The sequence below is a fragment of the Choloepus didactylus genome, chromosome 1 (genome assembly GCF_015220235.1).
Source record: "Choloepus didactylus isolate mChoDid1 chromosome 1, mChoDid1.pri, whole genome shotgun sequence".
Classification (NCBI taxonomy): Eukaryota; Metazoa; Chordata; class Mammalia; order Pilosa; family Megalonychidae; genus Choloepus; species Choloepus didactylus.
Window position 1 is genome coordinate 175,191,581 of NC_051307.1, and position 26,172 is coordinate 175,217,752.

At 36.2% G+C, this 26,172-nt stretch overlaps 1 protein-coding gene across 2 annotated transcripts in view; it reads left to right on the top strand.

Annotated features, from left to right (window-relative positions):
• Positions 1-26,172, top strand: part of UBE2E2 (ubiquitin conjugating enzyme E2 E2) — a 489,981-nt gene that overhangs the window by 387,078 nt on the left and 76,731 nt on the right. For both annotated transcript variants that reach the window (XM_037845691.1, XM_037845699.1), the window contains exon 4: positions 10,673-10,805. In XM_037845691.1, coding sequence (XP_037701619.1) covers positions 10,673-10,805 — 133 coding nt within the window. The remainder of the gene's footprint in view (positions 1-10,672; positions 10,806-26,172) is intronic.

Consider the following 26,172-nt stretch of genomic DNA (forward strand, 5'->3'; position numbering starts at 1 on the left):
CTAAAGAGAGGAGGAGAAATAGTCAAGGATGAGTCTCAAGTTTCTGACTATATTAGAGATTCTATCAATGTTCAGTAGGTGATTGTCAAAGGTGGAAAATGAGAAACCCAGAAAGAGGGTGAGATGAAAAGGTGGCTGAGGGTGGAACTCTTAGGGAGAGAAACATTGAAGAGGACAAAAGATTTGGAGGAATATCCTAAATTAGAGGGCAACCAAGAAAGAGAGGAGACTCTCAGAGATGCCTGGGGAAAAGGGTTTTTCAGGAATTGGTGTGAGAGCTACAGAGAATTTTAGTAAGATGAAGACAAAAAGCACCATTGGATTTAGCAACAAATAAGTCAGCCTGTGGCCCTGATGAGAACACTGAATATATTACCTCTCTTGATTCTCTCTACCCCTGCATGTTTTTTTCTCATTTCACTCAAACCATTTTGAGGAATTTGTTTTCAATGGCCTTCCTTCCATACTCATCTGTAACTGACTTGGGCCTTGCCTTCCCATTTTCTTTTCAGTTGTGGGTACTTTCCCTTCCTTCCAGTCTTATACTGGGGAAATACGTACATTATTGTACTGTAAGCCAGAGTTCAGTATTCTTAAAAGTGTTCACCTACTTATTTTTTTTTGTGATGGGCCATACATATGGGGGCAGAGGACTTATTTTTTTCATTTTGTCAAAATAGGTATTTACTGACAAGGCTTCAAGAAATGTAGTGTTAGAAGATTTTTTAATGTATAATAAAATCTATGATTTTTGTACAGTCTTTTTTGTATGAGGTATTTGATATATACTCTGAATTGTATTTCCCCATGTAATTTCAAATGATGTTTGTAAACAATTGGACTTTTTCCTAATATGTTGGGATACTGTAATTACACATCTAGCGCAAAACAGCTAAAATTTTAAAGAAGTCACTTATTGGCAAAAGTTTGTTATAGAAGCAAACTAATTAATCACTAGCAATATTTTGTTTTCTTTTAGCAAATGGAAGAGATTTTTCAGTAATCACCCTAAAATTTGTTACAGACAGTGTGTACTTGCTGTTTGCGCCTACTCAAAAGAATTCACATAACTTAAAGGGGAAGTCATTGTGTATATCAGCTTATATGGCTTGGACATATAGTTTTAATATAATGCATATTCATCCCGTGTGCTCTTTATACTTTCTTACAGCAGTTACCAAGTCCTTTGCTTCTACTGGGAGTTTGTGTTATAATTTGTTCTGAATTTTATAAAGTTTATATACTTTTAGAAGGTCCAGGGAATGGGTGAAATGAACTTTAGAATTATCAAATTTATCTGACAGAGGTGCATGTATAGCCTATATATTTGTATATTGACTTACATATAATCTACCACTCACTTAAAAAGAAATGCCACAATTTGATTAAAAAAAATAAAAACTATTAAAAAAAAAAAAAAAAGTGTTCACCTCCAAAAGGATTTTGGACATAGGTTCACATTTGAGTGTAAACGACTTGCCTCCCCTCTTGAAGGGATGAATTGAGTTACAGGGAGTCTCATATAAGCAGGAATTGCTAGAACTCCTGAGAAATGCCTTGGTACCATCCCTGTCAATTTCACACCAGTCTCTGCCCCAAACAGCATCCTTACTTAGAATAAATTTGAAACTGCAGTGACTGAACACCAGTTCTTCAGACAGGATAACCTGGTCTGTCCCCCACACACTTTTAGATAATCTTTCTGGTTCTTAGGACTCAGCAGATAGCGACTCTCATTTGCTATGCTTTGGTTTCTAAATACATGGTTCAGGTATCCATTGCAGTTAAAAATTTTATTTTTAACTAAGCTGTTTCTTAGCTACTAATTTGTAAAGGCCCATTTCCATCTGATTTCTCCTAGTTATGCCATCAAAACTATAATCCTTTATAGTCAACACTTAGGCTACTATGAATAGCTCATTTTTATTTAGCACTTACTATGTTCAGGCAGATTTCTGAGCACTCTGTATTGATTCAGTTAAACCTCTCAGCAGCCCTTTGATTTTACATTTTACATATGAAGGAATTGAAGCACAGAACGGTTTAGTGAAAAGTGTTAGCACATCAGAGATATTCTACATAGGCAAGTTCCTTGTTCTCTGGAACCAGGATTATTGTCCTGACAACCTTCTTCTTTATATGTTAGGGTTGCATCTTTAGGGGAAAAGACAGCAGACACAACTGAAAACTGTTGGACACAGAGTTGTAACTTTGGCTCAGCATATCGAAAGTACTCAAATATAGTTAAATTATCTTTTGATCTTAAAGGCAATGAATGTCTAGTCCTTTTTGTCATTTTTATTGTGAATATATAATATTATAAGCTGTATATAGGGGTTCATCCACTGTAGAGGAGCAGCATGGGAAGCTGAACACAATTTATAACATTGATTCTCTACCAGAATTTCTCCAAGCTGCAACACTAACCAATGTGTAGTTTACTAACTGATATTTGCATTTTAATAGATTTATGCAAACGTGTTTTTATTTTGAAATTTGAATCTGAATGTTAGCTGTGTTTCTTTTTGTTCTTTAAAAATAAAAACTGAAAATTAAAAAAAATTGTAAGGGAATTCATCATTAATGATATTGCAAGAAGGGGAGCATTAAATAACTTCCTATCTGAAAATCCTGATTTTAACTAAACGTTCTGTTCATTAAAAAATTGGATTTCTTGGGAGTGGTGACTATGGAATCTGATGATTTCCAAAGTTCTGCCCTACCCAAATACAGGTAAGATTAAGCTGTTAGTTTTTGTTTTGTTTTGTTTTTTTTAATGCACAGGTCTTGATAACTTGTTGTTTAGTCCTAGGATCATGAAACTCTTCTTATAAGTTCATTGGAGAATTAACTTTTTGAGGTTTTGTGAATGTCTGTATCATCTACAGGGCTAAAATTTGGAGGCTTCCTTACTGTTTGGGCTCCTAAGGGCCCCATATTCCAAGCTCTGTGAGTACAATTCTAAAACTTTCACAGTTGCTCCACAATGTTGGTGCTGTAATTATCCAATTTTGCATACAAAGAAACTGAGGCATAAGAAGTTATATATTTACCAAGAGTCACACAGGTTTTAAGTGGTAGGACTAGGATTCAGACCAGCAAATCTATTTCTGTTCTTAACCACTGCTTTATACTACGAGTGTCCTCTGGTACTTTTATTTGATCAGCTTGAGGGAGAAGTGATTATTAAAGCAGTCTGCATCATCTGCTTCTCACTTCTTTGGTTCAGTTAAAGCACATAAAGGCCCATCTCCTGTCTTTTATAAATCCAAATAATTATGGTGTTAAAAACCATTTCAGTCAATATGAGCTACTCTAGATCAAGTAACCACTAACCATTAACTTTATATTTTATATTTGTTAAAATCAAATGAGATTGGAAATTCAGATCCTTAGTCTCAGTAGCCTCATTTCAAATGCTCGGTGGCCATATGTGGCCAGTGGCTATCATATTGAATGCGTATGAGCAGACTAAAACATTTCCATTATCACAGAAAGTTTTATTTGAACAGTGCTGCTCTAGAACATAGGTCAAGTTAAATTTAATACTATATTTTAGCCCAATATATTACATATTATCATTTCAACATTTATCAGTAAAAACTAGTGTGAGATATTTTACTCTCTTTTTTATTAAATCTTTCGGTTTTTGATATATATTTTACATTTACAGCATATCTCAGTTGGACTAGCTACACTTCAAGTGCTCATTGGCCACATGGCTACCACCACTGTAAGCTTTAGAATTGCAATTGATAAAGAGACATGTTATTTTTAAGGTGTTAGGTTCAGAGCCGTTCAAGAATCCACACAAACACAGCGAGTCATGGTTTAAGTAGAGAGTTTAAGGTTTATTAGAGGAAGAAAGCAGAAGTAAGCAGGTGGGAGCCATCAGAAAGGAAAGAAAGGAAAAATGGCTCCAGCCCTCTATCTGAGAGCAGCATTTTTTTAAAGGAAAAACCCACGTGGGGAGGGAAGGGTGTTGGGGGAGAAGGGTGCCTGCTGAGTGCATCCTGTGCCTTGATTGGGTGGGTGTCTGTCAACTTCTAGGCTGATAGGTTTTTAGGATTCTAGCCCATTATTCTTCTCAGAAAAGCAGCTACATTATCCATCTAGGGAGAGCAGGCCTTTTCAGTTGTTTGTCCTACAGAAATATCTGATCTTGCTTTTACCCGCCTTTTGGGGTTGGGGCACCACTATGGCTGGGACAGCCTTAAACAGCCTTCATTCTTTGGTTTATGGGGCGCCTGTTTTCTGTGAGATAACCTGCAGGGCCTCTGGGTTAGAAACTCCCTCTACATGTTAGTTCCTTTCTTTCTGGGATCTAACATAAGGTATTCGAGGAAGTTAGCTAAGATTCAATTTTTATATTGAGAAAGTTGTATTAGTTTTAAATGTACTTTAAAATGCCAATCTGTCAGATAATAAAAAATATATTTACAGCCTCCCCCTCCCCAGCCCCAAGGATCTGGGGGAAGGTGTGGATGTGTTGGACATCCTCACCTGGACTGGTGCTGATGTTGTCACAAACATTGGGACTGGCGGTTTGATGTGCTGAGCCCTCAAGCATGGGACTTGCCCTTATGAAGCTCATTACCACAAAGGAGAGTCTAAAGTTGTATGTAATGGTGCCTAAGAGTCTCCCCCTGAGTACCTCTTTGTTGCTCAGATGTGGCCCTCTCTCTCTCTAACTGAGCCATCGCAACAGGTAAACTCGCTGCCCTCCCCCCTTACGTGGGACCCGACTGCCAGGGGTGTAAATCTCCCTGGCAACGCAGAGTATGACTCCCGGAGATGAATGTGGACCCGGCATCGTGGGACTGAGAATATTTTCTTGACCAAAAGGGGGATGCAAAATGAGACGAAATAGTTTCAGTGGCTGAGAGATTCCAAATGGAGTCGAGAGGTCACTCTGGTGGACATTCTTATGCACTATATAGATAACACCTCTTAGGCTTTAATGTATTGGAATAGCTAGAAGTAAATACCTGAAACTACCAAACTCCAACCCAGCAGTCTGGACTCCTGAAGACAATTATATAATAATGTAGATTACAAGGGGTGACAGTGATTGTAAAGACCTTGTGGATCACACCCCCTTTATCTAGTGTATGGATGAGTGGAGGAATGGGGATAAAAACTAAAGGACAAATGGGGTGGGATGGGGGGATGATTTGGGTGTTTTTTTTTTTCACTTTTATTTTTTATTCTTGTTCTGGTTCTTTCTGATGTAAGGAAAATGTTCAGAGATAGATTGTGGTGATGAATGCATAACTATGTTATCATACTGTGGACAGTGGATTGTATATCATGGATGATTGTATGCTGTGTGAATGTATTTCAATAAAACTGAATTTAATAAAAAAAAAAATGCCAATCTGTTTTCAGGGTAGTTTGTCATTACTAGTAAAGTATTTCTTAAACAGAAACAAATTGGTAGCATGTGTTAGCTGCATTGTTTAGTCCACTGTTTAATAACTTCATATTAAACAAAGAGCCAGATAAAACTTGTAATTGGCACAAATTGAGTTTAATTTATCTGCAGCCAGTGCCCTCCTTGATGAGATATCTCCTGCCTTCTAATTCTGAATGTCTTCATGGTGGTACTGTTTGGTGATTCCTTACATTAACCTGCATTATATAACTAACTGTAGCTACTATTCTTAGAAAGTAATCTTAAATTTTCTCAAAGTCTGAAAGTCATACTCAGGGAAATTATATCTTGTTATTTGGGAAATGTGTCTTTGCACATTGTTTTCATAACTGTGTGCTCTGCTATGCGTTTTTTTGTTTGTTTTTACTTTGAAGTAATGTTTAACTACAAACCTACAATTTACTTCTAAGCTGTTCCTTCTGATAAACTTACCTGTTCATACTGGGTCTAATTATAGCTCAGTGTGTAACCAGTGTATTATTCATTTGAGTGAGTGAGCTTGTCTGGTAAAAGGGACTTTTGTTGCCAAAACTTCACTGTCTTCTGGCCTGAATATATTCTGTTAATGCTGGACTGTAAGCTCCAGGAGAGGTAGTTGAAGGGGACGGTAAAGCAGAAATTCTGCATTCTGGTCTCTTGCACCACTTCTTCTCCATATTTTTCAGCACTTTGCGATAAGTTTGACCAACTGTGATTTTATTCTATTCTTTTACTTCATCTTTTTCTAATAAGAGAAATCAAACAATAGAGATAAAATTGAACTCTCCTTCATTCCCTATTTCCAGATCTATTTCCATCCATCTCTCTATTCCCAACTCTTTCCTGCTCCTTGCATAACTACTATCATGAATTTAGGTGTATTTATTTAAAGACTTAACATTTCTTAAAAAACTTTTATGTTTCTTAAAAGACTTTTACATAAATATGTACCCATAAAAATATATTGTTTTATATATTTTTAAATCACATAAGTAGGATCACACTGTACATATACTACAACTTGCTTTTCTCATGTATTATTTTGGTAGCCTTTTTTGCATCCTTTCTTAATATAAAAATTTTATATACATGAAAGAACACATCTAACACATAAGTAAATTGTGGAGCCTAGTAATAAAACAGATACTCCTGAATCCACCACACACACTAAGACATAGACCATCACCAGAACCATTGAGGCTCCTCTGTGCTATTCCTTCATGCTCTGCTCCCACCCATGAAGCTACTCTCCTAAGTTTTTTGTCATTTGTTTTCTTGCCTTTTGTTATGGTTTGCTAAAGCTTCAATGAAGAAAGGCCGATGGCATCCAGAACACCTCTGTTAGCTGGGAAAGCAGGTGGCTGGCATCTGCTGGTCCTTTTGCTCCCAGGTTCTGGTTTCAAAATGGTTTTCTCCAAGATGTCTCTGGGCTTCTGTCTCTCTTAGCTTCGCTCTCTCAGCTCCTATGCATGCTTGCTGGTTCTCCCTAAGCATTTCTCTCTAAGTATCTGAGGATCCTCTCTTAGCTTCTCTGGGGCAAACTCTGGGCTTCATCTCTTGGCTTAGCATCTCCAGACATCTTTCTGTCTCCATCTCCAAGTGTCTCCTAGCATCTGGGTTTGTGTGGGTTCTGAGCTCCCCTCAGGAGTCCAGTGATCTAATTAAGACCCACCCTGATTGGGCAGGGTCACATCTACATGGAAATTAATCAAAGGTTCCACCTCACAAGATTGAAATAAAAGAACATGGCTTTCTAGGATCCATAACAGCTCCAAACCAGCACACCTTTCATTGTAGTTCACCGCATATATGTGTCTCTTATTCTTGTTTGCTTGTTTGAAATTTTGTAGAAATAGTATCATAAAGTATATTCTTTTTAGACTTGCTTTTTTTATTCAATATTATTTTTAAGATTTATCCATGGTAATCTATGTTTTCACTGCTGTATGATATTACTTTGGTTGAATGTACCACAATTTGTTTATCCACTTATTCATCAGTGGACATTTGTGTTATTTCTACTTTTTGCTATTACATTCTTGTACATGTGCAAGAATTTCTCTGGGGTATATACCTAGGTGTGTAATTGCTGGGTTGTAAGTTAGGCATATATTCAACTTAACTAGGTAAGTTCACTTTCTTATCCAAAGTGATTGTTCTAGTATACACTCTTATCAGTAGTGTATAGCAGTTGTTTCCATATCCTCATCTATACTTTGTTGTGTGAAGCTTTTATTTTTGCCAGTGTATTTTGTAAAATAATATTGAATTGGGATTTGAAATTTCATTTTCCTGATTTTAATGAGACTGAGAATTTTTCATATTATTGGCAGTTCTTGTTTCGTCTTTGAAAATGCTAATCCATTTTTTATTAAATCATTAGTCTTTTTCTTATTAATCCATAGGAATTTGTATATTACGGACATTTTATTCTTTTTTCTTTTTTTAATGAAATTTTATTGAAATATAGTCACATACCATACAAATATCCAAATATGGACATTATTAATCCTTTGTCAGTTCTATATAATGCAAATATTTTTTCTCAATTTATGGTATGCCTTTTCATTCTCTTTAGTCAAACACTTAAATTTTTTACTTTTGCATTCAAGGCTAGTACACCTGTAATTGAGTTTTGTTTACTTATTGAGATAGAAAGCCAATTTTTCTATTTTCCAAGTACAAAAACAGATTTCCCAACCCCATCAGTTTTGACGTATGTCAGGTTTCCATATGTGTTTAGAGAAAGTTTGTTGACTTTATTTGAGTTTCCAAATAAATTTTAGAATCAACTTGTCGAGTTCCATTAAAAATATCTGTTGAAATTTTCATTGGAGTATCATTGGATCACTTTGGGGAAAATTGACATCTGTAGGCTTTTTGATCTCTCTATCCGTAAATTTGGTATCACTCTCCATTATTTAACTCTAAAATGTATGTTAGTAAAGTTTTATATTTTTCTCCACAGAGATCTTATATATGTTTCATGAAATTCTATTTTTTTTTAATTTTTTTTATTAGAGAAGTAGGTTTACAGAAAAATCATACAGAAAATGCAGAGTTCCATATACTCCCCCCCACACACAAACACAGACAATTTTTCCTATTATTAACACTTTAATTAGTGTGGTACCTTTGTTACAATTGATGAAACAGTATTATTATACTGTTAACTAAAATCCATAGTTTACATTAGGGTTCATGGTTTGTGTTCTACAGTCCAATGTTGTTGTTGCTTTCTAAATTTCTAGTTAACATATACAACCTAAAATTCCCCCTTTTAACCACATTCAAATATTTAATTACATTCACAATGTTGTGCTAAGATCTCAATGATATGAAATAATTAGAATAAGCAAATTCATAGAGTGCCATACTAGATAAGTTACCAGGAGCCGGGGTTGGGGTAGGGAGTGGGGATTTAATGCTTAATTGGTACAGTTTCTATTTGGGATGGTAGAAAAGTTTTGATAATGGATTGTGATGATAGTAGCACAACACTGTGAATGTGATTAACATCATTGAATTATATATTTGAATGTGGTTAAAAGGGGAGATTTTAGGTTGTATATGTGTTACTAGAATAGAAAAATTTTAAATTTCATTCTTTTTTCTGGCTAAATAATGTTTCATTGTATGTGTATTCCACATTTTGTTGAAGGACACTAGGGTTGCTTCCATCTTTTGGCAATTGTGAATAGTTCCGCTATGTGCATCAGTGTGAATCCTTCATTAAGTTTAATTGTAGGTCCTTAAGATGTTCATACATATAAACATATAAAATGTTATCATACATTTTATAATTTTGTTGGTGTTGAGAAATGCAGGTGAGCTTTGAATATTGCTCTTACATGCAGCCACTTTGCTAAACTCTTTCAAGTTTAGTAAATTGTATATAAATTTAGGGGAGGGTGGCGTTCTCTGCACATAAATCCTGCAAATCTTGAGAGTTTTATTTCTACCATCCCAATCCATATACCTTTTATTTCTTTTTTCCTTGTTTTATTTATACTTTTATGAATATGCTCTCTTGTACAATATGATTAGAAATGGAGACAGCAGTCATCCTTGTCTGATTCCTCAATTTAGAGGGAGTGCTTTTAATATTTTACAATTGAATACAATAGTTGCTATGAGGTTTTTGGTAGATGCCCTTTATCAGGCTAAAGAAGTTTCCTTCTTTTACAGTTTTGTTAAGAGTTTTTATCACAAATGGATATTAAATTCTATTGAAGACTTTTTCTGCATTTATTGAGTTGTTTTTTTTTTTTTTCTCCTTTTATCAGTGCAATGTAATACATAGAAACATTTTCTGTTATTAAACCATCCTTGCATTTTGGGAATAATCTCAACTTGATCATGATGTATGCTCTTTTTGTATTACTGCTCAACAATGAATTTTTTTGTAGATATAAACTGATTTCAAGATAAGAGAGAAAAGAAGCAAAATCATTGTTGGCAATAAAGTCTTTCCCAAGCACCTTATAGAGTTGTCCATTTTGCTACAGGGTATGAGGAGAATTTCTGGCTACTCAATGTAGGTCACAGCTTGATATAGCAAAAAGGGCATTGAAGATCTAAGTACTAATCTCATTTTGGCCTTCATTTCACCTGAGAGAATTAATAGAGTTCATTTGACTTATGTGGGCCTTATTTCCTCAGTGAATTTTTCTGACACTTAGGGACATATATTTGCTTCTGGAAATCATATGACTTCACTTGATTTGCCATTAATCCGTCATCATCCAACAAAAATTTACTTACTAGGCACAAAGGAGAAGCCATAATCTATTCCTCAAGGAACTATTGTTCCAGGAAGGGGTAGAAGAAGAAAGCATTATAAAACACAGTTGTAAAACAAAGTGATACATCTTATCATCTACAGACCACACTGATCTTAATGGGCTTTGGGCAGGAGAGCAGAAAGAAGATTCAGATGGGATATAATATTTGAACAATTGAGTCTTATGGGTTACTGATCTCCATGGACCTCATTTGTATTCTCGTTTTTTAGCAAAGGGATTAGGCTAGTTGTTCTCTTGTGGCCTTTCTAGCTTTATGTGAATGGCATAAGGGAATTCTTGTTTTTTTTTCATTAAATAATGCCAAAATATTTCATTTACAGATGATATTGACATATGAATTGTTATATAAATTAACCGATTCGTTTTGTTTTCATGGAACTGCTCAATTTATTGTTACTATAGATTTTTTTAAATTCCAGTCTTTATGTAAATTTATCTGTATGTTTTATTTCAGTGCTGGACCCAAAGGAGACAACATTTATGAATGGAGGTCAACTATTTTGGGACCCCCAGGATCTGTGTATGAAGGAGGAGTATTCTTTCTTGACATTACCTTTTCACCAGACTATCCATTTAAACCCCCTAAGGTCAGTATGAAGTATTCATTCATTGTCAACAATATATAATGTTGTATTTGTATATACATATACTTATCTTGGAATACATTCCTATTCTATAATCATAGACAACATCCCAGTGTTGATTGTGTTTATTTCCCCACTCTAGACCTTTACTCATAATTCGTTGCTTTTTCTCGTCCTTTCTTCATGTCTTTTCTCAGTCTTATATGTTTCAAGGTAACCTAACACAGTATAGGATGAAGGTGGAAATAAGGGAGTGAGCCTGGGCCAGGACCAGCCCTAGAGCCCAGAGAAAAACCAGACATAGCCTAGAGGTGGAGCAAGAGCCCAGAGCAGGAGCCAAACTAAATGTAGAGCCTCACCATGGCAAAATTTATGGCACCAACTATGGAGCTTTGAGTTTTGATGCCTCCAAAGTTCAACTGCCCACACAAAGTACACATGCACTAGAATAGAAAGTGTGATCCACAGAGACTTAAACACGTGCCAAGAAAGTTTAGTAAACAAGTGTTTATAATGACCCATTAATAATACTGATAAATTAATTAAAAGTCCCTATGTCCATGTCTGAACAGAGTGCAGAGTGTAAGAGTACTGTATTAACCAGAACATGGAGGAAGAACTCTCCCTTATTTAAGCCCAGATTATATATTTTAAGAATTCTTCACCTTCCTTTCTACTGCCTCTAAGTTAGTCATTTCACTATTTTAAATATCACCTATATTAGTTTCTATTCTTCACTCTGGCAGAGGAAAAGACTCTAAAGATACTGACTTCATATATTGCACATCAAGAAAAAATTCTTGGAGGATTGTGGGGAAATGGCAGAGAAGACAGCTCTAGGAAAATGTCTTTCCACCAGAACAGTTACTAAACAGGCAGAAATTGTCTGAATCAACTATTTTGAAACACCGGAATCTAGTAGAACACTGTGCAGCATCTAGGGAAGAGCAGGAGGAAGTGGCTGGTAAATTGCAATAAATACTGGTGAATTTCATTCTCCATGCATTGTGTACTGTTTTCCATCCCCAGCCTAGTTCCCCAAGATCCAGGGGGATGCAGTCTGATGATTGCTGATCACTGCTTTGAGGGCAGCCATTGTTCCAGTCCACCTCAGGCAGCAGTGACAAAGGAGTTTTAAAGCCAATCCCCTTCCTCAAATCTATGGGAAACAGTTAAAGGGCTGCATTTATTGGGTAAGTGCTGGCAGAATCAAGAAAACGTAGCTTCCAAAAGCCATAAGAGAAGCTGTTGGCACTGTTGCTGGCTCTTCCTTCACCCCTATCCCAAATTTGCTCTTCAGGCAAAGGTAGCTTGGTCCAGTGAAAGCAGTACAAGAAGAAATTGAGTTGGGTGTCCTGTGGCAAAGGCTTGCCTGTTTTAAATCCTGTGGGGGAGCACCCAGAGAGGGAAAGATCTGTTTCTAGAGAAGAGAAGGGACATTCAAATTCCTTTAAATAAATCACTAGCAAGCATAAGCCCAGAACAAGATACAGACTCAGAAAAAAACAAGAGGACCTTGCACCCTGCATTTACCTTAGGCAAACCTCTTTGAGAGGAGATCTGGACTCTGAAGGAGAGCACCAGCCAACACAAAGCCAAATTGCAACGACTGAGGTATTTTTTGCATAGGTTTGTTTGATTTTGTTAGCTTCTGGCCCTCAGGAAAATTTCTCACATATCACTAGCAGGATACAAACCCAGGAAACAGCTCAGGGACTAAATCCCAGAGTTAACATTTTAAAATAGTAAAATGTACAAGACAGACAAACGAACAAACAAACAAAAAAATATGGGAAATGATGGTGCATCCAAAGGAACATGTTAAAAATCCAGAAAACATCAATGAAGAAGACCAGACTGTGAGCATACCAGAAAATGACTTTTAAAAAAAAGTGATCTCCAGTATGCTCAAGGAGATGAAGGAAAACACAGAGAAAGAACTAAAGGGTATCAGGAAACAATGAATGACAATATGAGAATCTCAGTAAAGGGATAGAAATTTTATGAAGGAACGAATCAAAACTACTTGAATTGAAGACCATGATAACTGAAGTGAAAAATCCCCAAGAGGGTTTCAGGAGCAGGTTGGAGCTGGCAGAATAAATATTCAGTGAACTCAAAGACAATTGAAATGAGTCAGGCTGAGGAACAGAAAGAAAAAAGAATTAGGAAAAGCAAAAATAGCCTAAGAGACCAGTGGGACACCATCAAGCATGCCAATCTACACATTATAGGAGACCCAGAAAGAGAAGAAAGAGAGAAAGGAGCAGAAAGAATTTTCAGAGAAATAGTAACAGAAATTTCCCAAAGTGCTGAGAGAAAACGATTGCCAACCAAGAATATTATATCTGGCAAAACTTTCTTTCAAAAATGAGGAAGAGATGAAGACATTCCCAGATAAACAAAAGTTGAGGGAGTTCATTAACACTAGACCTGTCCTACAAGCAATGCTAAAGGGAGTTCTTCAGACTGAAAAGAAAGGACTCCAGACAGTGAATCAAAGCAGCATAAAGAGATAAAGAACTCCACTAAAGGTAACCATATGGGTAATTATAAATGCCAATGCTATTGTATTTTTTGGTATGTAACTCTCCTTCCTCCTACAGATGCTAAAATGTGCTTGCATAAAAAGTGATGATAAATCTATGGTTTTCACATACAGTGTGCAAAGATATAATTTGTAATAAGTATGAAAAAAGTTGGAGTCAGAGGGATGTAGGAACAGTATATGTAGATGCTATTAAAGTTAAGTTGGTATCAAAAATTAAAAACAAAAAAAGAATTATTATCTGGCCCTGACTTAACCATTCAGTGTAGAGAGAAGTAAAACTTCTTTGAGTTGTAGGTTGGAGTAAAGAATTTTAAAAAGCAAGAATAAAACTAGACTTTAACCATCACTTTCTGTAACTACCCTCCTTCCGTTCATCTCTTTCTCCCTTGCTATATCACTTACACTATCCCTCTTTTATCGCATCTTTCTAACTTCCTTCCTTTCCATTGATGCTCATATCAAAGCAAAAATAAATAGGTTATAATAATAATAGGAGCTCACATTCACTGATGTTATACATATTCTTGATGCCATTATAAGCACTTTACATATACTATGACATTTAATTCTCAGCAACCTGTGAGCTAAGTACTGTAATTATCAATAATTATCATCACTTTACAAATGAAAAAACCATGGTATGAAGAAATTAAGTAACCTCTCCAGCATCATGCAGGAAGCAAATAGTGGTGCCAGGATTTAAATCCTGGAAGTCTGCCTCCAAAGTCCATGTTCTTTATTCTCTTACTCAAAACATTTTATCCAGGCTGACAGGGCTGGTGGCACTAGCAACCACACAGAGCTGCATTTGGTAGGTTTTCACCAATGAAACCACAGTTAATCTAATATTTATTTTTTCCTTTTATGGAGTGAGAACCTTGTGTCTTTCCAATCTGCCTTGGACCAGCACATAAATCACCTGGAGTACTGTGGTGGTTTTTAGCTATGAACCTCTGAAAAACATGTTCTTAAACTTAATCCATTCCTCTATGTGTGGACCCATTTTAAATAAAGATGTTACTTTAATTAAGGTGTGGCCCAACTCAGTCAGGATGGGTCTTAATCCTATTACTAAAGTCAGTATAAGCAGAATGAAATTCAGACAGAGAGAAAAAGCCATTGGAAGCAAGAAGTTGAAGGTCAGTGGAACCTGGAAGAGAAGGGAGATGCCAGGAGAGGCTGTCATGTCCATCGCAGTGTGACAGGAGCCAAGGACCAAGGATCACCCTCAGCCAACTCCAGAATGTCAGTATTAGGGAAAAAAAAGCATCTCTTTGATGATGCCTTGATTTGGACTTTCTCCTGGCCTCAAAACAGTGACCCATTAAATTCCCATTGTTTAAGCAAACTCACTGCATAGTATTTACTTGAGCAGCCAGGGAAACTAAAAACGAGTACCCTGTTGCACTACCAGTGACAAGAGAACTTTTTTCGAACAGCCTCTGCTGTAAATGATGTACAGAGTGGGGAAGAGGAGGGAAAACTTAGATCAAGCAGTTGTGCCTGCTTATAAGTCGAGTATAGTTCATTCTGTGAAATAAATGTCTCAAAAAATGTATGGTCTGTTCCAAGTTTTGCATGACAGAAATTTACAAATTAAACAAAGCTCGGAGGGAGAACTAATAAGTTGGATAAAAGAATTCAGTTTCCAAAAAGGCCTTGACAGTTTGGAAGGATGGGCCAAAACTAACAAGATGGGATTTCACATGGCTAAATGTGTAGTGTTTCATTTAGAATCAGAATAAAATCATGATACAAATATAAGCTGGGAAAGAAAGCACTGCTTCATTTTCATATAAATAAAGTTTGGGGGCTTTTGGCTGACAAAAATTCTGTAGGAACTTGAGGTCCTTGTAGCCTGTAGGGGAACATTTGTAAGAATATAATTTCCAGCACTCTAAACCATTTGCACTGTATCTGGAGTGTGTTGTTCATTTCTAAGCTTCTCATTTTAAGAAGGGCAAGCAAATAAGCTGGAGGGAAAGAATCATTAGCATTTGTTGAGCTTCTTCACTGTACTGGGCAAGAGCACTGTTACCTCATTTTTGCTCCAAGATACCCTAGGTAAGGCTAGGATGTTCCCCTTTCACAGATGAGACTTAGATGAGGCTTAGAGAGGTTTTCCAAGAATTTACAGGCAGGCATCTATTGAACTCTAACTCCTGGGGCCATGTACTTTCACTAAATATAAACAGTTGCCCTCAAGATGTTTACCAGTAAAAAGAGGACATGGGAGGAATGTGATATTGAACCTTAGATGATTCTAGACTTATAGTGTGGTTGATGTTAGACTTTACTCTGGATGGCTGTATTGGACAGAAATAGAAGTAGAAGAGTATCAGTTACAGGAGGTTAGATTTCAATTCGATCTGAGCAAAATGTGATCCATAATTGGATCATCTGCTTTTGAATAGCTCTACTTCTGAGACACTGTGTTTGCCTTCATTGGCAGTGCTCAGATGTTTCAGGAAAAAATTAAATCCTTCTTCTAAGTTAACTTGACTAGACACTTCAAAGGACAGAGGAAAATCAAACTTTGGTAACGGGCATCACATTTTAAATGCACATTTAATAGAAACCTGTGGGAAGTTTTTCAAAGCAAATTATCAAGTCCTAATTTATCAGATTTTGTAGGCAGATATGTTACTATAGAGGGAAGAGTTTGTGGGCACTCATGCAGGCTCTTAAAAACAAACCAAAAAAGGCTTTTACTATTAATGGTTTTCAAGTACCGTGCCCATTCCTTTCTAATTTACTACCTTAACAAGTCCATAATTGGGGTTATCCTGAAGTCTTGCTTTTTTTCTCTGTTGCCCTTATTCTTTGCTCTTTCCACCACCTTAGCCACTCATTTTGATTGATGCATCATTTCCTGGATATTCTGAAGAATGAACCAGGGAAACAATAGGTGTTGGGAAATTTTTGGTGAGAGCAGGGGTGCACAAATAAATCTAATTGGCTGTCAAATCCTTATCTGTAAATATCAATATCATAAAATTAATCTATCACATGACTGGATTCATGAGATGATTTTTCCAAACTCTCATTCCTACCTCTCTTCATGAGGACTGTGTTTTAAGTATGCTGCTGAAAGTAGATACCATGAAATGGATTGGCTTCAATGATGGGAATTTATTAGCTTACAGTTTGAAGCCAAGAAAATGTCCAAATCAAGGCATCATCAAGGCTATACTTTCTTCCCAAAGACCGGCTGCTGGCCATCCTTGGCTCCTCTGCCACATGGCAAAGCATGTGGTAGTGTCTGCTATTTTCTCCCTCTCTTCCAGGTTTCCTTGCTTTCAGCTTCTTGCTTCCATGGCTCGCTCACTCACTCTCTCTCTTTCCCTCTCACTCTCACTCTCAGTCTGGCTCTCTCTTTTAATTTCATTTGTAAAGGACTCCATTTATAAAGGATTAGTCCCATCCTAAATAAGGTGGGACACACCTTAACTTAAGTGGCCTCATCAAAAGGTCGTACATACAATGGGTTCACACCCCACAGGAATAGATTAGATTTAAGAACATGTTTTTCTGGGGTACATACAGCTTCAAAGCATCACAGACTGTTTAGACACTATAGTGCTCTAATCTAGCTTCAAGGTTAGTAGAGCAATTTGGAATGCCTTTTCTTGCCACAGGAATTTTTGGGGAGTAGGGCCACACTCCAGTAGCTAATTTTTCAAAGTCAGAGATGAGCTATTTCAATCATTTCTTCCAGAATCACCTAATTTCTAATAAAACAAGCAAAAACTATTTTTAATTATTTAATGTTCATTAAGCTTAGTATACTAGTTTAAATAGGTTGAGAACTAGCTGTACTTTTCAAATTCTATATTTTAATACAGTTGAGTTTGGTACATCGAATTTCTTATATAACTAATATAAGTATGATCTTTTCTAAATATGCAGAGAAAAGAACTGTTTCAAAGTATTAAGATTTTACATTGTATCCTTGCTTGAATGACATTACTAACTGTATCTGATGTACCTGATACCAGGTCCTTAGATGAATACTTAGCCACAAATAATGATATTATTTCATGGGGAAAATATCTGCTTATTGGAACTTTATCTAGAAATAAAACATTAATGGCCAAAAAGAAAATCATAGTTGTTGGTATGGCCAAAAGTTTTTTAATACCACATTTCTTTTGCAATGTAGATATGTATTTTAATGTTTAATTCAGATATCTATCCATTTGTGAAGCAGAAATTGCATTATGACTTGTCAAGGATTACATTTTCTTATTCATATTATAGACAATTACACCTATGCTCAAAACCTGCCCTTTTTTAATAGTTTAATGTGTAAAAATTTAATGTTTTTAACTTTACAAAGTCTACGTATTGCTTATAGAATGAGACGCAATTAAAATTAAGCAAAAAGAAAAAAATTTGATTATAATCCTATCCCAAAAGTGAATTATTCAAATCATCTTGGTATGTTCCTTTTGAGGTCTTTTGTCCTCTCCATACATATTTATGTACATTTAAATATGTGTGCATATTTCCTTTTACCAAATTGGCCCATCCTTCCCATGGTTTCATAATTACTTTTTTTACCTAACATAATGTTTTCACCTAACACTAATATACATTTATAATAAACATAACTGCATTACAATTATAAAGGCTACATAATGTTCCATTGTATGAATATACCAAAATTTAATCAACTTCCTGTATTTGGACTAAATATTTAGGCTCTTCCCAATATTTCTGTTATAAAAGTGGTATGATGAACATCCTTAAATTACATATTTTTGTATACTTGTCTGATTTTTTCCTGAGTCTAAATTTATTGACATCAAATTGCTGGGGGGTTTGCACATATTTATAGAGCTTTGATAAAGGTTGACAGAAAGATTGTATAACTTACATCTTGGCCATCACACTCTCCTTAGCTCTGAATATCCTGAACTTTTTTTTTCTCTGCTAGTGCAATAGATGAAAAATTGGTATCACATGGCTAATTTAATTTCATTTATTTGTCTACCAATGAGATGTGGAATATTTTTCATATAAACTGTTGTCCAGTTATTTCTCTTTTTGTGAATTTGAAAGCCCTTATAAACAATAAACACTCTAAATAAAATTAACAGGAGTACTTGAAGAATTCAAAAGCAGAACAGTGGAAGTATACTATATTCTTATGTATAGGACTTCCCCAAACCACTCCACAGTTGGGCCTTTTGAGATTCTGAAGAAGGAGACACTGGATGCTAGGGCCATCAGCCCTTAAGCACTTATTAAGGGAACTTATGTACAGAGAGCTGCAGGTACTTCACAACAGACAGTGAGGCTGGCAGGAAGTTCAATTGAGTATGTCCACACTTACGGCAACAGTTACAGCTGAGGGACAAAGGTGGCTAAGTGTGAGGGACTTGTGTGCAAGTAGTGGGAAAACATTTTGGTATGTGTTCTTTTATCAAAATAAGATGTGCTTGGTGCAGGCAGCATTCAAGGTTGTAGCATCCAAAGCACAGCGTGCTTCCAGAGAGTTATGGGGAGGGATACCTGAGGAGGGGGCAGGGGCAAGGTCAGGTAGGAGATGCGATATGTATCACACAATCAGCTAATAGGAAATGTCTTTACCACTTTCAGACAGTGAAATAGTTAGGTAATTTAGGTCCTCAGATTTTCAAAATCTTTATTTCATTTTTCTCATTAGATTTTAACCTTAAATTGATATATCAAGGATACTCATGAATGAAGTAGCTAATTAATTATAGTAGGAGGCAATGATATCCAGCATTTGAAAGCCAGAGAAATGTATAACTGAAGTTCAGTAACAAGTTCCACAACTTTATCCTAACTAGATTTTTATTTATTTGTTTTGTTCTTATTGTTGTTGCTCTTGCTGCTGCTGCTTGAAGAACAAAATTGAATGTGTCTTCCAGAATTTTCAGAAAGAGCAGAGATTTGCATGTGTAAACCCCTGACTGCCACCCCATTTACTCTCTGACCTTGGAGAGGGAACACACAGTTGGCATGATGTAACATGAATTAATTTGTTTGTAATTTGAGTTCATACCTTGATATACATTTTGACCATGGACCAAGTGTTCATATATATTGAATTGCCTATTTGACATTTGCACTTGAATATCTAATATTTATCTCTAACTTAACAGATCTGAAACCAATCTATTGATTACATACCTTCACCTCCACTCCAATCAAACTAGTTCCTCTAGTCTTCCCCATCTCAACGAATGGCAACTCCGTTTTTCCAGTTGCTGTATCTAATAATTTTTCTTTTTAGTCCATGCCTCTTTTCTATAATCCTGAAAAAAAAATTCCTGCTCTCCTTTAATGTTGTTTGAAATTTCAAAATGAATATGTATTATTTTTAAAAGCATGAAGACAATTACCATTGTTTAACAATTTCTAAGAAATAGGATTGGATTTTGTCTGTTTTCACGGCAAGGAATACCAACTTCATTTTTTAAAAACCAAATTAAATCTGCATATAAGCTGATAGGATATCAGCCAGTTGATTGACAGGAAATTCAGTTTAGTCGTATTTCAGAGGATCCTTCCCTCCCAGCTTTCTATAGTCTAATATAGTTCCTGAATTTGGGAGAAGGGCCTCTGGCCTTTAGCTTATCATTGTCTACTCTGAGATGCTTATTGTCTAAGCCAATTTAATCTATTCAAGTTGGGTCAACTCAGCCATACCTACATACCTTTGTCTGAGCTCTGATGGAGGTGATGTTTAATTAGCCCCTCTGATATCTACTCACACAACCCCATCAGAGTAGAAGTGGAGGTTTCTAGCAAATATTTTGCTGTGCCCCTTCATGCTTTGGAGTTCCTCCCTCTATGAAATGTGACCTCACTCTATGTGGGAGTTGGCATTTGTTGATATTACTGTCAACATAACTGAGAGGAGTGCTCAGGCCTGAATTCCTTCACAAAGGATGTTCTCCTACAGGGAGGTTATGTGAACGGAGGAGACTGCAAGGAGACATACATGTGTTTGAAAATGAGGAGCTTGCTTGTCTTTCAGCCAGCGAAGGGTGGCAACTCACTTATCTGAGAGAGGTGACTCCAGGGAAGGGTTCACAGATGTCCACAAGTGACCCCTTCCTCTTACCAGGGTTTCTTGAGGTCAGTAACTCTTTGAGGTGAAGTCTTCAGGATCCCAAACATCAAAGGGTAAAGATAGACTAGCCCAGAGGGTTCAGAGACAGTACGCTGATTTAAAGAAAGTGTCTTCAACATCCTACAGGACTGCAATGGAAAAAGCTTCAAATGTGGCATTTTCCTAACCTTGTAGAAAAGAGCCCCTGATGGGACCAGATCAAGCAAGGAAAAGACACCCTATGTTGATTTAACAGTCTGTAAATTATAGAACAAATCATATTTTATTACCCTCTTGAGAAATGGGATGGGGAAATGGTATTCTATATGTAAGAAAAAAATGTAATATTCTCTATTATATTTAAAAGTGTTAGTGGCTTAGATAGCATGTAATATTATTTTGGTCAAGCTTGAAGAAAGTGTGCAGGTCTGAAATAATTTATATGACTGCCCGCCAAATACCAACCCATTTATGGCATGTGATCAAGTTTCCTTGATTTATTTTTCTTAGAGTTGGAGCTGGATCTCTTGATAAGGAGCAGCCTCTTAGGAACTTGCTCAAGCAGGTTCTAGGAAAATGAAGTGGAGAGAAAGGAATGTTCTCAGTTCCCAGCTGGTCAAGATCAGAGTTAGTAAGTAATCAAGGGTTGAGACTGAATTAGAGAAAAGATAGGATCAACTGGGCTTTTCAGGTATTGTGCAAGTCTTGCCCTGTAGAAGATGAGAAACAAAGTCAGAAAGGAGGTAAGGACTAAATAAAATGGATCTGGAATCAGATAGCTACACTGATTGATCCAGGTATAGCTTTTCTTAGCAGTTAGGTGTGTTTTTCTTATGATATCCATATGTTAACAGAGACCTGCCAACTTCTTTTAATTTGCATTTTAAAAATCTATTTTAAGGCTGATTTATAAAGCAGAAATTTATTGAGCCCCTGCTACTTTCCAGGTCCTTGATATATAAGGATGAATAAGAAAAAGCCCTGGGGAGCCTAGAGACCGAACAATTGGGGGCTAATATGATAGTCCAGACTAGAAGAGAATTAAAACTGACAGTTGGGATAAAGACAAGAGGACTAATATCTGAATTCTTTTTACATTCCTTTATTCAGTAAATTTTTATGTACCCTGCAGTGGTTCAGGTATTGAACATACCTATAGCAGTGAATAAGATAATGCTTCTTCTGGCATAGAGTTTACATTCAAGATGTGTTAGAATGGGGTTTCTCAACCTTTGCATTGACATTTTGGGTCAGGTAATCCTTTCTGCCAGGGATGGGGGTTGGGTGGAGAGGATGGACGGAGGGCTTTTTGCATTATAGGATTCACAGAAGCATCCCTGATCACCCCAGGTTGAAAACTACTGTGTTAGAGGTAACATCTGTATCTACTGATGAATGATTTGAGTCGTCTATAAAGACTCTCTGGTTGCTGGTCTGAATTACCAGGTGGAGACATCTTGCATATAAGGAACCTGTGGGGCATCTGGGTGGGAGATGTTTAGTCAGCAGATTTATAGATCTGGAGTTCGAGAGATGTGAGAAAAAAAAGTTCTTATTTGTTAATCATAAAAGCATGAACAATTAAACCAGTCAAATAAATTAAAGTTTCCGCAAGTGCCTAAAGCCTGGGGAAAAAAATCAAGCCTAAAATAAATCAAAATATCTACCTCTGAAGTGTACTCCTGCAGAAGAATGGATTAAATGACTTCTATCAAGCTTCTACTGAGACTTTAGTTTCAGTTTCAAATTCTGTTGACATTAAATTGGATTTGGAAAAATGTGTACCAGACATTATGCTTTGTACTTATATTATTTCACTTGATCCTTTATCTTTGAGAGACAGGTTTCATTATCAGAGGAAACTGGAACTAAAAGAGATTAAGTAATATAATTAGGATCACATAGCTAGTAAGTGCCAAGACTGGGGTTAGAACTCCTGATATCCAGTCCAGCAACTGCACCCCACCCCACCCCCACCTGAAGTAGGTGAGCTGTGAAGTGATCCTGCTAAACACACAGTAATTCAGTTTATTAGTAACAACTACATTTTAGATCTTTCTCTCTAATTTTATAATTAGGTTAAATAAGATTTTTTTGGTGTACCATTTCTCGCCCAGACATCCCTATTTTTGCGTTTGCTTTTTTCATTTAACATTTTCAAGATTATCCCACATTCATTCTTTTCTGCTTCATTCTTTTTTATGATTATGTAATATTACATTGAATGAATGTACCATAATTTATTTTACCGATTCCCTGTAATGGACTTACAGGCTATTTCCAGCCTTTTGCTATCAAAATAATGTTACAGTAAGTATCTTTGTACGTATTGTCTTTGTAGAATTCGGCAAATGTATCTGTACGATAAACTCCTAGAACTGAAATTGCTAGGGTAAAGAATATGTGCATGTTCAATTTTAATAGATATTACCTAGATTGTTCTCCAAAGAAGTTGTACCAAGCTGTACTCCCAACTTAGATGAGCTTTCCCTTTCCCTACATCCTTGCCACTGCTGTATGATATCAAATGATTGGTCTTTCTAATTCAACAGATAGGAAAGAATGTGTCTAAAGGTTGGCTTTTTTCTTATTGAAAAAAGAAGTCAAGAAACCTATATTCTTGGCCCTTCTATGATACTTTCCAACCACGTAATTTTTGATGACTCTAAACTTGCTGAGGCTTAGTGTTTTCATTTATAGAAAGATAAGATTTAACAGTCTCTGAAGATTTACATCTCTGTCAGTGATTTTGTCATTGACTCTGCCGTTAAGCAGAGTAATCTTTTCAAAAACAGATTAGATAATGTCACTCCCCTGCTTAAAACTCTTCAGTAGCTTCCCATTTCACTTAAAATAAAATAAAATCTCCCCACCTTGGCCTGGGAGGCCCTACATGATCTCTTCCTACACTCCAGCCCTCCTTGGCCTCCTTTTTGTTCCTCAGGACCTTAGAATTTGATGATCTCTTTGCCTGGAACATGTTTGTTCCAGCTTCCATGTGGCCACACCTTCTCATCCTTCAGGCCTCATCTTCAGTGTCATCTCATGAGAGGTGCATCTCCTGACAACCTTATGTAAACAGGCCCACACTGGTTATTTGTCATATCATTGTGGCGATTTCTTTTCAAAATCTGGCATTTTTATCTATTTGTTGGTTGATTTTATTTTGAGAACAAAGAACCTGTTTATCTTGTAGTGCCTGGCATATACAGGATTCACTGAAGTAAATGAATATTCATTTTTGCTTGCCATATCCTTAACACTCTGAAATCTGTTTTTGCTGTGTTCAGTTAGAGAGAGGGAGGGGGAAGGTTTCATGGTCTCTTCCACAGAATTTGAAAACTCTTGGAGATCAGAGTCTTTTCTACAAAGATGATTAAGGGCATCCAGTAGAAATAGAAAGTAATACATTTTATTTTAAAACAGTGAGAGGTAATACAGTTTATCTTAAAATGCTTAAAATTAAGTGTTAAAGATAATTGACGTAAAAGTTGGTTGGCTCAGTAAGTCATTAATCCATGTAAAAAAATTTAAATTTTTATTTCCACCTTGTTTAAAATATGATAATCTTGCTTTTAGAAAATATCTAGGCTATATTTTGCACCAACCATCTGTTGATATAAATTATAAGCAAATTACTTGTATCTTTAAATTTAGATTCAAATATTACTACATGGGCCAAATTTTGCAAAGCAAGACACTGTAATCCAAGAATCAAGTACCTTTTCCTCTAGATATCTTCTTTCAGTTATATCTTAAGCATATTCATTTTTGTATGCTATTTTCACAGCTTCAAAGTTTGAAGTCACATTGTACAAGCCAAATCAATGCCTGTGCTTGTTTTCAAAGCCAGACTTAGGCACAGAAAGTACATAAACTTTATCTTTGCTACCACCTTGTCACATTGCACAACTGTCTCTTCTTAGCTTTATTTAAACGAAATTACTGGGAAAAAAATTAATCATGTGTAGTCCAATTCTCAACATTTTAACTTGTTGGAGGCACATGATCTAATACTCACAGGAAGGCAGTATTTCTAATATCTCTTCCCATGCCTCTTTTTCTCCATTTCCCCTTAATTTCTCCATGTCCCCCTGCCTACCTCCTTAGCCTTACCGTCCTCTCCCTCACTGATACCATATCATTTCCATTTTCTCTTCCGTGGGTGACATGAGTGAGGGACAGTTTCAAGGAAGGAATGGATGTTATTGGTATTAAAGAGTCAGGTCTGACAGGTAATCCTATAAATCGGATCCCCCTTGATTTTTTCTCGCAATTCCTGCCCCCAGACTCCTCTTAGAAATTAAAAGAAAGTATAAAATAAAACTCCTAGCCCACAAGCTCTTAATAAATGATGCTCTGCATTTAATTCACCTATCCCCCATATGCATTTCTTCTCACCCAGCAGCAAAATTAAAAACCCTAATGTCTTTATTGAAAAAAAGATTTGCATTTTTAACAAGTCCCCAGAAGATGATGCTTATCCTGCTGGCCAAGGGACCACATTTTAAGAAGCAGAGTAGATGACACTAGCCAGTATGAAATACTACTGTTGGGCAATGTTAGCATAATCCAGGGTTAAAGATCCTAAAATATTGAAATTAAAATTTAATACAAACCAAATAGAAATCAGTAAATATGGTCAGGAAAAAAAAAAACTTTTCTCCTTTGCTTCTTCTCCCATCCCTGGTTGGGGGTTGAGCAGGAACACAAGCATTTGATAGTAAAATTCTAACAGAGAATTACCATTTGTTTATTCAGTTAGTAAATATGTATTGAACCCCTATTAGATATATGGCAGTACTTGGTACTATGAAAATGGATTGCAAAGAAATCTCCTACGTACCCTGCACTCAGATCGCCTTCAGTCTCTGTAGCAAGAAAAGCAATATATACATGCACAAAAAGTAAGTTAAAATGTGATAGAAGTTCAGAAAAGGGACAGAGTGCTGTAATCTGGAAGTAGAAGGGGAAGGCTTCACGAATAAGTATCCATAAAGGGTAGATAGCATTTCAGTGGGTGAAAGAAAATATTGGGTTTTCAAGATACAGGATGACAGAAGTTTGGAAAAGGCAAGTTTGTTTTTCCAGCCATGTCTTGAGCATGATAGAAGGTCTAGTAATCTATTGCATATATGGAACTTGAACTCAGAAGGAAATCACATTTAGAGAACATCACATTTAGAGGTCATTTGAAGCTTTGAACATAGAAGAAATCTCGACATAAGGAGTAAAGTAAAGGTTAGGGTACTTTATCCCACAAAGAATGACAGGTAGGAGACCTGGCAGAGTAGACTGAGAAGGAGAAATAGGTGTCTCAGGGGCCACATCTTGCTAAGACAAATCTCTTTTCCAGTCTGGTCAAGGGGAGAGATCAACACATAAAAGTCAGTAGTGTTCCTATACACTAGTAATGAGCAACATGAGGAGGAAATCAAGAAAAAAATTCCCTCTACAATAGCAAACGAGAGTCAAATATTTAGAAGTTAACTTAACCAAGGCCACAAAAGACCTATAAACAGAAAACTACAGGAAATTGCAAAAAGAAATCACAGAGGACCTAAATAAATGGAAGGACCTACCTTGTTCATGGATTGAAAGACTAAATATAGTTAAGATGTCAGTTCTACCTAAATTTATTTATAGATTCACTGCAATACCAATTAAAATCCCAACAACTTACTTTGCAGAAATAGAAAAACCAATAACGAAATATATTTGGAAGGGCAGGT